At 39.5% G+C, this 14,912-nt stretch overlaps 3 protein-coding genes across 3 annotated transcripts in view; 2 read left to right on the top strand and 1 right to left on the bottom strand.

The window, feature by feature from the left end:
* evx2 (even-skipped homeobox 2) overlaps positions 1-3,032 on the bottom strand; it is a 4,247-nt gene extending 1,215 nt beyond the window's left edge. Inside the window, exons 1-3 of the mRNA XM_048240054.1 lie at positions 2,218-3,032; positions 1,559-1,800; positions 1-1,046 (exon numbers count right to left, since the gene is read on the bottom strand). The exon at positions 1-1,046 is cut by the window's left edge and continues 1,215 nt beyond it. Coding sequence (XP_048096011.1) covers positions 432-1,046; positions 1,559-1,800; positions 2,218-2,620 — 1,260 coding nt within the window. The 5' untranslated portion in view covers positions 2,621-3,032 and the 3' untranslated portion in view covers positions 1-431. The remainder of the gene's footprint in view (positions 1,047-1,558; positions 1,801-2,217) is intronic.
* Positions 3,033-7,945: 4,913 nt separating this feature from the next.
* On the top strand, positions 7,946-9,553 carry hoxd13a (homeobox D13a). The gene is made up of 2 exons (XM_048240055.1): positions 7,946-8,596; positions 9,050-9,553. The coding sequence occupies exons 1-2, from the start codon at positions 7,996-7,998 to the stop codon at positions 9,310-9,312; spliced, it is 864 nt and encodes a 287-aa protein (XP_048096012.1). The 5' UTR covers positions 7,946-7,995; the 3' UTR covers positions 9,313-9,553.
* A 2,756-nt stretch (positions 9,554-12,309) lies between these two features.
* Positions 12,310-14,119, top strand: hoxd12a (homeobox D12a). Its single transcript, XM_048240056.1, has 2 exons — positions 12,310-12,871; positions 13,070-14,119. The coding sequence occupies exons 1-2, from the start codon at positions 12,310-12,312 to the stop codon at positions 13,306-13,308; spliced, it is 801 nt and encodes a 266-aa protein (XP_048096013.1). The 3' UTR covers positions 13,309-14,119.
* The last annotated feature ends 793 nt before the right edge of the window (positions 14,120-14,912 follow it).

Raw genomic sequence — 14,912 nt, forward strand, 5'->3', positions numbered from 1 at the left:
TATTCTGAGGTGACATTTTTGATGTTGCTTAAATGGCATATGTACTATACTTTCACTGGGCTATAGCTTACAAAGAAATGGTGTATTGAAATTATAAGGGATGAAAAGAAACATTTTCCCTGAACCTTCAATAGGCCAATAGACTGAGAACTAAACGACCACCAAGTGAAGAAATGACTAAACAATTAAAATCAGTAATGAAACTTATTAACACCATATGTTTCCTGGTTGTATTTGTGTCAATTGTGCGCTGCCGACCTCTATCGCCATTTTACAAGATTTCGCCCTGACCCAAATTGAGTGGTTACGAGATAATAAATAAATAATTAAATAAATAATAGGCAAAACAAGTAAAACGTACAACATAAAGAAAAATGAAGTAATAGTTCAGAGTTTTGTTCTCCTTGGGTTTGTTTTTCTCCAGTGGCGAGTTATCTATTAAGAGAGCTCTCTTCTCTCTGATCTGGCGATGGAACTGAGGTTTTGCTCAGCACCGCAGCAGAGTATGGTAGAAATCCGCTCTCGGACCTCTGGCCGGCCGCAGTGCAGGTGAAGTCAGAGCTGGCGCTTCTTGAGCCCAGGGCACTGGCCGCTTGACTGCTGTGGCAACTGAGACATGAGCAGGGCCCGGTGGCCGAGGGCGCGCTGACTGCCGCGGCCGCCGCTGCTGCTGCTGCCGCTGCTGATGCTGCCGCTGAGCTATTGAGGCCTGCAGGTGACTGGTACAGTCCTGGATGCCGGAAGCTACACAGCAGCTCTGGGCGCGAGTAAGGATGAGAGAGCGCACGGAAAGTATCTAGAGGGCGGATGGAGGTAGCAAAAGGTGACGAGGCGGCCCCACTGGCAGCGGCAGCCGCGGCTGCTGCTGTGACGCCAACATGCGGATAGTAGTGTAGAGGCATGTGGGAATGGAAAGGGTATGGCAAACTTCCGGTGGCTGCCGCGTGCGTCATCATATAGGTGTAGAAACTGGGATCTGCTGGATGTGGCCACGACATTGCCAGACGCTGCCTTTTATCTTTCATCCGCCTGTTCTGGAACCATACCTGCACAGAAAACCAACGCTCAGCTCAGGAGAAATACTAGGGAACTGAAATACAACTGTCCACCTGTCTACATGGAAGTGTTTTGTTGTTTAGAGTAATTTATGACTTATAGCCTAAACAGTTAAATTATAGGGTACAGCATTGCTGTAGAAATTGTTTGGAAATTCATTCACATTAGCCTTGTTTAAAACATGTAACACAATGGAATTACAAAGTATCAGACATGCAGATGGTGGTTCGTCTTATCGAAAATAAAATCTAGACTGGAATGCAAAACAAATATTCTGCATGTGACAGACAAAAACTCCGCAGCAAATCTTGATGGCGCCTTTCGTTTTCTCTTTCTCATCTTATTTCGGTGTGTGTGTTGGGGGGAATCTGTGTGTGTGTGTGTGTGTGTTAGTGTTTGGATATTGGCTATAGGCCTATGTATAAAATGACTAATATAACGAAACAAAATTATGGTTATTTTTTTTTAAATCAAATATGCCAAGATCATCATCAGTTCTTACCTTAATTGTAGTTTCGGGTAAATTCAAAGCTGCAGCCAATTCACATCTTCTGGGTCTTGAGACATAATTTTCTCTGTAAAACTCCTTCTCCAGTCTGCCGATCTGTTCCCTTGTAAATGCTGTGCGGTACCTTCTCACTTGGTCCGAGTTGGAACTGTTGGAGCTTCCCATTGAATTACCGTTCATATTGGACATAGAGGAGGAACTTGTGTTGGAGGTCCCAGAATTACTGTCTGAAAACCCTAAAAATGATGCACAGTAGAAGAACTAATTTAAGTAATTGTGTGTGTATAAACATTAGCCAATTTGAGCTTTGCCATAATTTACAGGATGCATGACAGTTAAATTATATGAACATGTCATACAATTGAGTTTGTAATTGCTGCTGTACAATGCATTTATTTGAAATATATATATATATATAGATAGATAGATAGATAGATAGATAAAAGTCAGAATTTTACATTGTAAATTGCTCTTTAGATTTCAAAAAAGAAAATGCAATCGTTTCTTTCAATTTTGGTAAATGTGAAGAAAAAGTATTCCTATTTTCACACTGCTGCTGCTAATATTATTATTCCGAATATTTCATTTTTAAGTTCCTTAAATATAGGCAATAATACATTTCTGTACTTGAAGAAAATGCGAGAAAAAGCTACCTTTATTGTTTTCCTTGTGTTGGCTGCTCGGGGAGCGATGCGATGGACATCCTACTTCAACATCACTGTTAATATCGGAGTCTGGAGAAACTTCTGGATATAGGCTCATTTTCTTCCTGTTTTCTGAGGAAGAGATCTCCGCTGATGAGGTGTTGTCGTTGTGGTGTGGAGCGAACAAACTGTCGATTTCAAATTTTCCTTTGGTAGGGATATCCCCGAGACTCCCGTGCAGTGAGGCGGAGGTTAGTCTCGGGCTCAGGCGACCACTGTGCTGGGAATTTTCCAGGGCCTCTAGTACCGTGTTTCCAGCCGACTCCGACAGATTTGAGAGCCTCTTCCCGGCAACAGGACTGTGTAGCCCTCGTTCCATCAGAATCATCTCTTTTCTTATCCTCTCCATCATGAAGATTCGTAGAAAAAAGCAAAAGTTCCAAGTCGAGTGCTCCGTTGAGTTGTGGCGGGGCTGATCCGCATTCAGCTCTGCAACTGTCTCTAAATAATATAACACCTTTTTATGAGCGAGGCGAAAAAAAAGGAGTACAGAATGGCAAAGCGTGCAACGAATGACTGCTCAAAATGACCCGTGCATCCTCTATCCAGTCCAAAATGTCATTCATCAAAAAAGAGGTTTGCAGGCTCGTGGAGAAGGTGCGCGTGCAACCCTTGGAATGATCATTTATTGTAACAGGTTTATAAGCAAATAAATACACGCGGGTTGTCAGCTGATGATGGAGGCGGCCTGCGGTCAGACGCGCAGATCCAGGTGGAGAGGGAGAAGAGAAGTGAAGAGTGGAGCTTCTGTCCCTCGCTTCATCAGAGGCTGCTTTAGATCGCTCCTGGGTTTGGCCTCTGGGGTGAAATTGACAGTCTGATTAATAAAATGAGCGCGGCAACATTTCCCTCTTCATTTAGGAATATCATTACGCTTTGATTCTCTATTGTTCCTCCCTTCTGTTGTCGCCACCTCCCTCTGTTTTTTTTTTTTTTTTCCACTCTGTCGATAATTTAACTCTGACTGTCTCGAATCATACATTAGTTAATATCCCGAGAACTCACTTTTATGCTATATATAAAGCATTCAAATACAAAGGAAGTATTTTATAATGTAGTTACAACTTTAAAAAACGAAAGCCTATAGTTTGTAATAACAGTGATGAGAATGCACTCGTTTTATTTCGATATATCTATATTGCCTAAAATATTTTGTATTTTCTTTCCCAATTGGCTTAATTGTAATGTATAGATTACAATTCTAATAAGATGGGATGCTTTATTTCATTCAACAGACGAACGAAATGCATCAGGAAATTAAATCTGTTTTATTGTGACGGTGTGTATTATTCCTCTGATAAAATCGTTTCTTTTGCATGTAGTGAGTGATTAGGATAAACAAAAAGACCATTTTATTATTAAAGAGTGGATCTTCCGTTGCTATTTTGAAACGTTGTGAATAGCTGGCAACTTTCTTAGATTCAGAAGACAAGTAGTTATTCTCCATTATAAATGTAACGTTTCAGTCATACATTTTTGGATTTCACAGCCATGCACTCTGATGAAAATGGGGGAAACGCTGAAGTAATAGAATCAGGTCTACCTCCAGTCACAATGCAGAAGTGTCATCATGAATCATAATTATGATAAATTACACCACACGGCTTTTATAATGGGCTCGGGGGGGGGAAATACACTTGTAATGCTGATATGTTTTCGTGTGGAGTTGTGTATATTCTGTATGTTGTTTCGCAATTTCTTGACGATTAAACCCTCCTTATTCCAAATGTGAAATTAATCACGGTAGAGATATTAACTGCCATAATATCGAGATAACATTGACCGAGTGTGGAATGTGGTGAGGGACTAGCTCGTAATGGCGAGGTTAACAGGGAATGCGAGATGTGTCCCTGCTGCGTACGGCAGGGGAGCCAAACAGATACAAGAGGGAAGAAGCATTCCTGTCCTCTGTCGCCCCCAACAGCTTTTCTTTAGCAGTACAACAGTTTATGCCTCTCCCAGACGTGTGGTTGTTTCAAGGGTTAGTTAATTGTGTCTGAAGACCTGACGTTGGATGATTGTTGTTTTCCCCTAACCGTAGTTTGAACGGAGATTCTGAACCACTGTTGCAAAATGGTGTCTTAAGAACATTAACCGGTCAAACATCAATTTCTTATCAACAATCCATGCAAAACCAGTCGGTATAATAGTCTATGGTATGATTTGTATATGATTTGGGTTTCTTTCTCGTTAGTCAGGCTCGCTGCCTTGAAGGCCTACAAACATTAACTATTACTCCATTTAGATCTGGCCTAGGCCTACAGCCTACAAACATGCTTGAAAAGGCCCAGTTGCACCCACCAGCAATGTTGGAAGAGATCCACAAGAGCAGGTCATTAGGCCCTTTTAATTTCTATAGGCCTGTTTATTTTTTTGGAGATGATTAATGAGAAAACTTGAGGCGGCCCAATTTCCAGTAGCGTGACTGTCCACTGCACATGGCATGAACCACTGTCATATGTTGCATTGTGTTGTAATGGGTTGGTTGTAATGGGTCATAAGAAGAGCTTCAAGTTGTGCCACAATTTGCAATTAGGTAATCAATATAATTCAAAACCACATACGTGAAGCTATTTTGAGTGCACATGGCTTTCATTTTAGTCTGATTGACCCCCCAAACATCCCACATTAACTTTAAAATCAGCAAAACTCACACTAGCCTCTTTAAAATTCTTACATCATGGAGGTAAACCATTTCAGTTGTTTCTTAGTTATAATTGTTTACATTCACTATATATCATAACATGTAGGCTACACGTCCATGTGCGGAACTTTTCCACAGTTAAGATGCGTGTGATTTGTTGAAACTGTTAACGACATAATCCTTTGGAATGCTGTATTCTGACCTGTCTTTGCATATCTTTGTTTGTATGACATCGGGTGACCAGCTTATATTAAATTCAAAAGAAAGAAAAAAAACGTATGACGCAAGCCTACTTTAAGTAGGCCTCACTGATTGAATGTGTATTATCTGTTAAATTACGCAGCTCGCTGCCTTGTATAGGTCTAAATAAAACCTTGCGTTGCTGCGGATATGATCCTATAACATTTGGTCTCATTTACGATGCAAGCCGTCTAAAGTGGGGAAAATTACCATAAAGCAGTTCCAACCACCTTTATGATAATACTTGCAATTTATCGGAGCTATGGTTTCAAAAAACACCACTCATTTGAGTCTGTGACTTAGGAGGATAGTCGGCAAACGATGCTTTCGAGAAACATCCCCTATAGCGTTGTGGTAATATGTATATAAAAATTTCAACGCCAGCATTTTAATTGTATTATTTGTTAGTAGTATTATTTAGTGTGGTCATCGGACACTGAATTGATAAACCTTGGCTGTAAGGAGTAGGCCTATAATGTAACCCAAACTATGCACAGCCTTTTTGGCGCTGCATTGTCTATTCTTAGTTAGTTAGTTCTGGATCGAAAACTAAACTCCCCACATAGCCTAGACTGCCTAACACCAGCGATTTCCCTCGAAACATACCAGGAGGACTATTCCACTCCCCTTCACTGCATGTTGGGGTCTGTCAACAATTCACAAAAAAAATGTTGGTGTGACTCGCGGTCCAGAAGAAAACAACAGGTTACCACATTTTCTTTAAGACAGTTGTCTGGTTTCGTTTCCGACTCTTCAAATGAGTCTCTTTAGGAAGTCGTTTAACTACACAGATGTTGCGCTCCCCGGCCAACTCGTGGCCGGGGTTGGGATGGGGGGTATTTTTGGATCTACAACACATCCCTTCATGGATTTTCTGTATATAAACTAATAGAGCCATCTAGCGATAACACCATATCATTGCAGTGTGTCTATTGCAGTGTTAATTTTGAAAGTTTAATGGAGACCCTCCGGCCGAAATCTACTCAGACGTCGTAACCTACAGGCTACAACTGTCTGTCTGAGGTATAGTTTTTTTTTTTTTTTACTCCGCTTTCCCATTGGCGTGTAATATTAATGCAAAACTGGATTGCACATACACAAGTTGCTGACTCTTCATCTTGCATGTTCTAGTTGTACAAAATAAACCCCTGGTTGTCTTCGAAGCCATTTGGAATAGGTTACATTTTGCCAACAAAATTTGTCGAGTTAACTTGAAACTTTGGGTTGTATAACTATTCCATCCAGGGCATGTCTGTGGCCTGCAAGTAGGCTAGCCTATAAGGAACGCCGTTCAACTACACCCTTCTATGGAGAGCTGAATTGTGTGCGACTTTCATGCTGCGACAAAACTTAAATTGACCTATAAACTGTCATTTTTGTGATTAGTCATTAAAGGTCTAATGACCGTAACAGACATGATATACGTTTTAAAAAAACATGGCCTTTCTTTAGAGCTCCACCTTTTGTCTGGTGTTCATGTTCAAGGTCAAAATGTGTTCCCAAAACACCGCTGGCTAGAACTAGGCCTACTCATAAGTAAGTTGGCGAGGATGTTTAAGTAGGCCTACATCGACGTTGTGAACAGTGTGTATGTCCCGTAAACTCAAAGTAACGAAGCTGCGTCTTGCAAACAATCGAGTTGTAATACATGCCTGCCTGGTATGGTGGTTGACGCCCCTTATTATGCCACAAACATGGCACGCTGAGGTAATTGTTTGGTTTTGTTGTTTCCTCAAATAGGCTGAGCTGTTAGACAGGCCTACCACAAAAAAAGTAGGATGCAAAAACATCTCGAAATTTAGGACAATGCAGTTGGGGATCTATGCTCCAAGACCCACTTCGTTGACAGTAGAGATAACCATTATGTCGACTTAAAATTTGCTATCCTGACTGATCTTTCCTATCAGTAGCTACAAGGGTGTTTTAATGGTTAAATCTTTGCGCCAAACTGACTATACAAAACTGTGTTGACTAATAAGAAACAGCATTATATTGTTCAAATTTTAAGTGTAAAACTTACTAATTATGTTGTTTACAGTTGTGTTGGATAGCCTTGACATATTTGAACAAACAACTACGATCAAGTAGAAAACAGCTGACCACTTAATAAACCACCAAAATAATAAATTCCTTATTTAGTGTTTTTTTTTTTTTTTAAATGTCTTCTTGAATAGCCTCATCTGGTGTCAGACCATGAAAGTTCAGTCATGGATCTAAATGCCTTTTCAGCCTACAGAATAAACTCTCAGAACTGAGTGAAAAGCACCGGTGAATAAAATGGTGGTAGTTTAAATATACATTTAGTTAGCATTGTATGATCTCATTAAATAAAATGTTTGAAAAGGCCTTTAGTACATGGTCAGGTTGGCAATCTTACAGGTTGGCAGCTGGTACTGTAATTTTTTTTAATGAGCTTAAAATCAACATGGCTTATTGGTGGCATTGATTTAGATCACATTGACTAGAATTCAGGTAAATAAGTTCGAGGAAGCGTTCCAAATATAGGAATCTGTTCAGGTTGGGTCGAAGGTTATAATTGAAGAATAATTCATTAGTTTTAACAAAAATAACTTTTCTTCAACACAAATTGCTACAAGCCGAAGCATAGTGTAGTTCATGCGTCTGTATTATTTGCATGTCACGTGAGCACAACTGGCCAACCGTTTGTCTTGTTGTAGCAGTTGTGTAATTAGTTTGGAGAAAATATAAAAGGTTATCTGTCATCTGCTAAGGCTTGGCCATATGACCCGTGAAGTACGCGTTTAAGACCAGATCGGACTATAATATCAACAGAGGGCAGATGAGAGGTTTTACGGTAAGAAGCGTGGAGTATTCCGTAAGAAATGGAGGGTTTGGGAGGGGATATACCGCCGATGCACAACAGAAGTTTTTATCCATCTGCATTCGGGGCACACACCAGCAGAACTGCAACAGGAGCGACGGTCTATTCGGTCGGGGACAGAACAAACTCATTCACTCATGACTCTTTCAAGACATATGGGTCTTTGCCTACTACAGCCGCCTCTAATACGTCTGTCGCCTTCGGCTGTCAATTCGGCAACAGTTGTTATAGTTGCAAAATACCGCACAATTCCTGTTTCCAGCACAGCGTGTTGAAACAAACCGCTAATGCATCTCTCGGTGGTCATTCAGACAAATCGGTGGACATGACAGGCTTCACCACTAACGTGCACTGCAGTGAACTTCCAGGGAGGGCGAAAGATTTTGGGGTTTATCAGGGCTTTCAAACTCACTATCCGCGGATTCCAGGATACATTGATGTACCTGTTGTGCCTCGAAGTAGCGCTGGTGATCCGCGACATGGGACTGCCCTTCCAATGGAAAACTATCAGCCTTGGAACTGGTCAAGTAGTTGGGGTAGCCAACTTTACTGTGCAAAAGAGCAGAACCAAAGCACGCACATTTGGAAATCTTCTCTTGCAGGTATGAACAACGTTTCTTCTGTCCACTACAAAATTAAAAGTAGCATTTACCAAATGTAAGAACATCTTTTGAACTAGATTCCATGCAGATAAATGGCTCAAGTGGCTAGGCTAAGATGTTGGGCAGAATATAACAGGACATAGGCCTATATGTCCAAAGTATGCCCAAAGTCTCTCACTGTCATACAAACATTCTCGAGCTTACTATTTGACCAATATTATATTGTATAGGCCTATGTTTAAACACGTTGTATTTGTAAATTACCCTGCGTGCTATAGTCCTTTACTGTCAATTGTTCCTCGATTAAGCACATTAACCCACATATTTAGTTAGTAGTAATGTTTATTTGTCTGTCTACGGTGTAGCCTACAGAGTCGTAGAAACAAAGCAGCTTTGCCCTTAAGTAAAGTACTAAACTCTCACATCACACTTTCCCTGTTATTTTCCTTATAGAGGATACAGCACTAAACCGGCCAGACGTCAGCACCTTTTACCGGCGTGGGAGGAAGAAAAGGGTGCCATACTCCAAGCTCCAGCTCAGAGAACTGGAACGAGAGTACACAATCAACAAATTTATCACTAAAGAGAAAAGACGACGAATAGCCTCCTGTACCAATTTAACTGAAAGACAAGTGACCATATGGTTTCAGAATCGACGCGTCAAAGACAAGAAAATCGTGTCAAAAACGGCAAAAGACTTTGCGCCTTTTTCATGAAATCCTCAAGTCCTCCATGGTAAATGCAGGGTGATCTCAGGGAGTGAACTAAGTGTACAGGTTTTTGAGCTTTTCTTGCCTGCTTATTTGTGAAGAAATAGTTACAACTGTCATTCTTTCTGTAACATGCATATAAAACCACATTAGGCTATTTCAATTGTAGGCCTATTGCCAACAATATCTGGTTTGTTTTGTTCTGTTAGGCTACCTACCCCACTCTATTCCTGTTGTTTCAAAAATGTAAACATTGAGATTTCGCCAAATAGAGATTATCTCCACGTGTGAATTAAAGAGAAAATTAGTTTGACACAATTACTAGTTTTTTTATTTATTTATCTATTTATTATTTTAATTTCAACATGACTATGAGGGTGCTGGCTTAAGCATACAGCGAGTTGAATCAAATAGTAAAGTATATAGGAAATAGTCCTAGGCATATACGCTTTTTTATTGTGTAAATTTAAACTTTAAACAGTAAGGATTGAAATTATCATCCCAGTAGCCATTTTGGAAAGAAATCTCAATTTATTTTTCGAAGGCTTCTCTCAAATAAATCCCCTTTAATGCCCCACTTCCACTTTAATAATGATAGGCATATGCCATTTTATATAAATAAAAGGTTATGTTGTCCTATAGTTCTATAAGCAAATCACGTAATTTTAATTTAGTCTAGTGGTTAACCAGAGAGCTTTAAGTCTAGACTACAAACGTGTCCAGTTAAGGCAAGGGGTGGATTTCGGGCCACCAACAAATAAGATTTCCCCAAATTGTAAATGAAGATTATGCATGCAAATGCAATAACTGTAAAGAATTGCCGAATTTACTCCTTACCATTGACCTTGACATATTTCCATGGTCTCCGAACTTGACTGGAATGCTGCTCATGAATAATCAGACGCTCTCCATTCATGGACCTCTTTCGCCACCTGCTGGATCAAATTGACAATTACATTGACTCGGACTGATGGAGAAGCATTCCCTATTCTCAACAAATACTCAAATAAGTAACATTGCAATCGGGAAATGTTCTGTTTAAATGAACTTATTATCCTATCTTTGAAGGGTATATTCTACGGATGGCCCATGCCATTTCTAAAACCTATCAAGAGTGTAGAATAGCCCTTGTACAAATTGAGCCTTCCAATGACAAGTAACAGCAAGTCCAAGACAGTAGTGTTTAAAATGTTTTCCTACTGATTGCCTTTACGCATTAGCTAGCCTATTTATTCATGCCACTAATGCAGACATTTGACATGGTTTTATTCTGTTTACGCACTTGGACTTAAATCCACGGTTTTGCAGACTTTTCCAGACTTTGACCTTGAACTAAATCGTATGTCAGTTTAACATACTGTATATTTCTAGACAGCCATAGCCTATAGAGAGGGCAATTTAAGCCTTTTGTTTGTGCATACCATGAGTCAGACAAAAGAATCTCACCTTGGTGGTTTTCCTGAATTTACTAGACTCATAAAAAACGCACAGAGCGATCTGTCGCTCTGTCGTCTTTTTCCGGAGACGCCGGTTAACAGTTGTCATTTTAGCAACGCTTGCAGAGGGAACTCTTGTTATCTTTACTAAGGGACTTTGGAAAAGCATACAGAAGGTAAGAGATCAATACGGCCTACCTATAGGTTAATATGGCATGTGCAAAGACAGGTTAAAATATTGGATATGGTTAAAATAGTTTTTTGCCTGATAGAATTTGCAAAATACCACTTAGACTCTCAATGGTTTAACAGAAGATGTGTCGTCACTAATTGTCTTCAAAAATGTGTACATTTAAATGTTCTTAGATCTGTGTGGTCAACCAACAAAATTAGGCTACTTTTAAATTATATGTGGAATCGTTAAATTTGTTCATTGGGTTAATGGAGATCCGTTTCCTTTCCAGTTTTTTACAGAATAGGCCAAAATCAGCACATTTGTGTTATGTTTTGTCATTTATAAACGTTGCCTTTGGTAGGTTAAGCCTTAAACGGCGCCCAATTATCAGTTGTAAGGCATCATAAGAATATTAGGCCTGCGGAAACCTATTTTGTTTTACTCTAACAAGACTGGGAAGAACATAAACTTCAATTGAATGTGTCATTTCAAAATGGAACCGAAATTAATAGCCTTCTACTCTCGATTCCTACTTTATTATTTAGCTTAGCCTACCTCTTGAAATTTCATATGTGCGCAGTTCAAATTGGCTATGTGTGTGGGCCTCTGAAAGTTTGCTTCAGTGTGGTAAACAGTCTTTTATCTGCAAATTTGAGCATAAAACATTTGCAGTTAAATACAATTTAAAAACATCTACGTTAGCCTATGCTTGAGCCGCATATGTGCGTAGGCCTATGTTTGAATGCCCATGGAAATTTCTGCGGAATGCCATAATTAGGTTACTTTAACTGTAGGCTACCTGATATCTATCTTGTTCTTTAGTCTTTGTACTTTATTTTTTTTCTTTGGCTTTCTATTCAGTGTGTCTGCAGAGAGACTGGACAATATAACAATGGTAACAGCGAAATAACCAGACGTGTGTGGGTCATATGATTGTGTCCCTCTTAAAATTTAGCGTATACAGAAACGACTTCCAGCTATTAGGATAACCTATATCGAGTTGATATTTTAAAAAGGGATCTTACGTTTTCATTTTTTTTTTCTAAATTAGGCCTACTATTTGCCTGCTCTTTTTCTAGAGGCCAAAATGTTTTCTTCATATCAATGGCACACAGTGTAAAACATCATATTTTTTTTTCCTGAATTCAACTCAACTTTTAAACTAAATTTAATATAGAGAATATTTAAAAATTGTATTTGTAAAGTATGGTGGGCCTATCTTAGACTTTGAATCAGTTGGTCACTACTTTGTGTCAATGCAATGGGCGGAGCTGGACAACATACTTAGCATATCACGTGATGTTGTGTGGCCAAATCAACAATTACCCTGCTTTTATTCTCAAAGTGAAACTATAAGGTCTTGCAAGAAGCTTTTTAACGAACTCTTCGGAAATGTGCGAACGCAATCTTCTCAGTTCTGGCTATGTTGGTCCTCTGCTAAATTGTCCTTCTTCGGAATCATTATATTTCCCAAATTTACGGAGCAATGGAGCCCATCTTTCCGGACTTCCTCAGATTTCCTACAGCAGAAGAGAGGTGTGCTCGTTCCCGTGGACTTCCCCAAGTTCGTGCACGGCCCCACCACAGAGCCGCGCCTTCACTGGCTATTCTCAGCCGTTTCTGACAGACTCAGTGCCTCAAAATGCAAATCCAAACTACAATAAAGGATCATCAGAGGACATTATTAGGTATCATTTTCAGAATGCACATCCAAAAAGCGGGGAACCACATAGAGACGAGGCATCGTTCGTGGGCGAACATGGAATTGCACACTCTGTTAGTTCTAGCAAGTACGAGTTATCTAACTTGGACAGACGGTCACAGAACTCTGCTGCACACACCGAACTGACAAGTATGCAAGTAGCTAGCGATGGTGTGAGGCAATCGGTCAACTCACTTGTCCAAATGCAACCATCCTCAAGTAACACAGCACCTAGAGCATCATTCTCTGATGGTATGCAATTGTTTAATTTACTTCTCCACTCCCAGATTTATAAAGGAATATAAGTGATGCTCACACGCAATGATAAAACATAGGTTAATAATATGTTTGTACACAAACGTGAACCTTAGCTGAAGTCTTTGTAAGATTTGTCAACAAAAAATAAATATGCAGCCACTAGTTACTAATAGTTGCCTATTCATTTTCCAGGTGTGCCTTGGTGTCCATCACAAGTGAGACAGAGGAAAAAAAGGAAACCCTATACAAAACCGCAGCTGGCTGAACTTGAGAGTGAATTTTTGTTACATGAATTCATAAACCGACAGAAACGAAAGGAACTCTCGGATAGGTTGGATTTGAGTGACCAACAAGTTAAAATCTGGTTCCAAAATCGTAGAATGAAAAAGAAGAGACTTTTGATGCGTGACCATGCCTTTGCAATATACTGACGGCAGCGGCCTGTAGGTAGACTTCCGACTGACGCAAAGGTCACGGGCAAGCGGATCAGACATCAACCATGCATGGAAGAAACCAACATTCTGAGATTATTTAATTCATTTATGATATTGACAATGTTGTATTTATTTTCCAGGATTGCTGTTTCTCAAACTCTGTTTGCAAACGTAAAGAAACATCTAATCTGTGATGCCAGGGAGTACTAATGGCAGTTTCAGTGTGCAATCCAGTATGCTCTCATCAAGTTATTCATCAAGTTATTGGCTAAATTTACGGCGGGTTTGTGTAAAATGTCCGGGTTTCTTTTTCAACACCAGGGTATATTCTACGAGCATTCAGAGTTTGGGAAGAGAGTATGACGTTTGTAGTTACGGGAGGTGAAATGAGTTATTAAAACTCAAAACAGTCCAATCTTATGTAACTTTGTAACAGTTTTGGTCATTTAAAACCTTTTTGAAGACATACTTCAAACCACTACACATACATGTAGCAATATGACATTTAGGACGGTCTGCAAAACGTAATGTGCGCTACAGCTTCAAAAACAGCTTCAAAAACGTAACATGTTTTGGCACAGCATGCTATTTAATTACAATAGTTTGGCTATTTTGATTAAATGTGTTAATTTATTTTTACAAACGACCTGCTGGTGAAAATGAAATGTAACCACCTGAAGAAAGATACAAACACTGAATATATGGATTTTAGCCTGGGGTCTTTAGTCTAAATCGTGGAAAGTATCTTAATTGTCCATTATCTGGTGTATTAATGTAATTGAAGAATTTAATTCTGTATTAAATCATTGCCTTTAGTAGCCTATTAAGTGATCATACTATGCTGCATGTGTGTAGTTGATTTGTTGTGCTTTTGTTGTTGTTTTTGTCTTTGTTTAATCAAGTCCAAATGGGGCTGTTGTGCGTAACGCGCGTCCAAGCTCAAGTTCGTTGGTCAAGTGAAATCAAACATTTGTCAGACTGAGAACGGAATGCAGATTTCAAATTTTTTCAAATAAGAAACTGCGTGTCTGATTTAATTTAAATAACTTCCCGACACAGGCTTCTTTTGAATGTGAAATGGTTTGCGTTTTTCGAACCTTCATAGGCCATATCGGATTCACCACAAGATACCCAAGATACGTTTTTGCATGGCTGTACCACCTCTCCACATTTTACATATTAATTACTCATGTAACACTATTTTATCACATCAAGGAATGGGTCCACGTGCAATTAAAAAGCAAACCAAGAAAACATTTTGGTGACATGTTATGGTAGCCAAAGTGCCTTCTCCCATCACTGTATTAAACAATGGTGCGAGGCACAGATATTACTATAGTCAATAGTAAAGAGCTTTACCTGCTTGTAAACAGTCTTATAGCCTAAACATTGTAATGTAAAATAGCCTTGGCGTGAAGGCTAATAATTGTTTTGTATGGTTTGCCCTCTACGTTTGTCCATGCAACATAAACATTAGCCCTAAACGTTTTAAAACCGGTAGCTCCGTGGACAACGTAGGCTACATCTAGTGTGTTGTTCTTAGAAAAAAAGAGTAAAGAATAATTCCAACATCAGAAAAAAGCAATCCAAGCATTCCAAGA

This window comes from Alosa alosa, chromosome 3 (assembly GCF_017589495.1).
Source record: "Alosa alosa isolate M-15738 ecotype Scorff River chromosome 3, AALO_Geno_1.1, whole genome shotgun sequence".
NCBI classification, from domain to species: Eukaryota; Metazoa; Chordata; class Actinopteri; order Clupeiformes; family Clupeidae; genus Alosa; species Alosa alosa.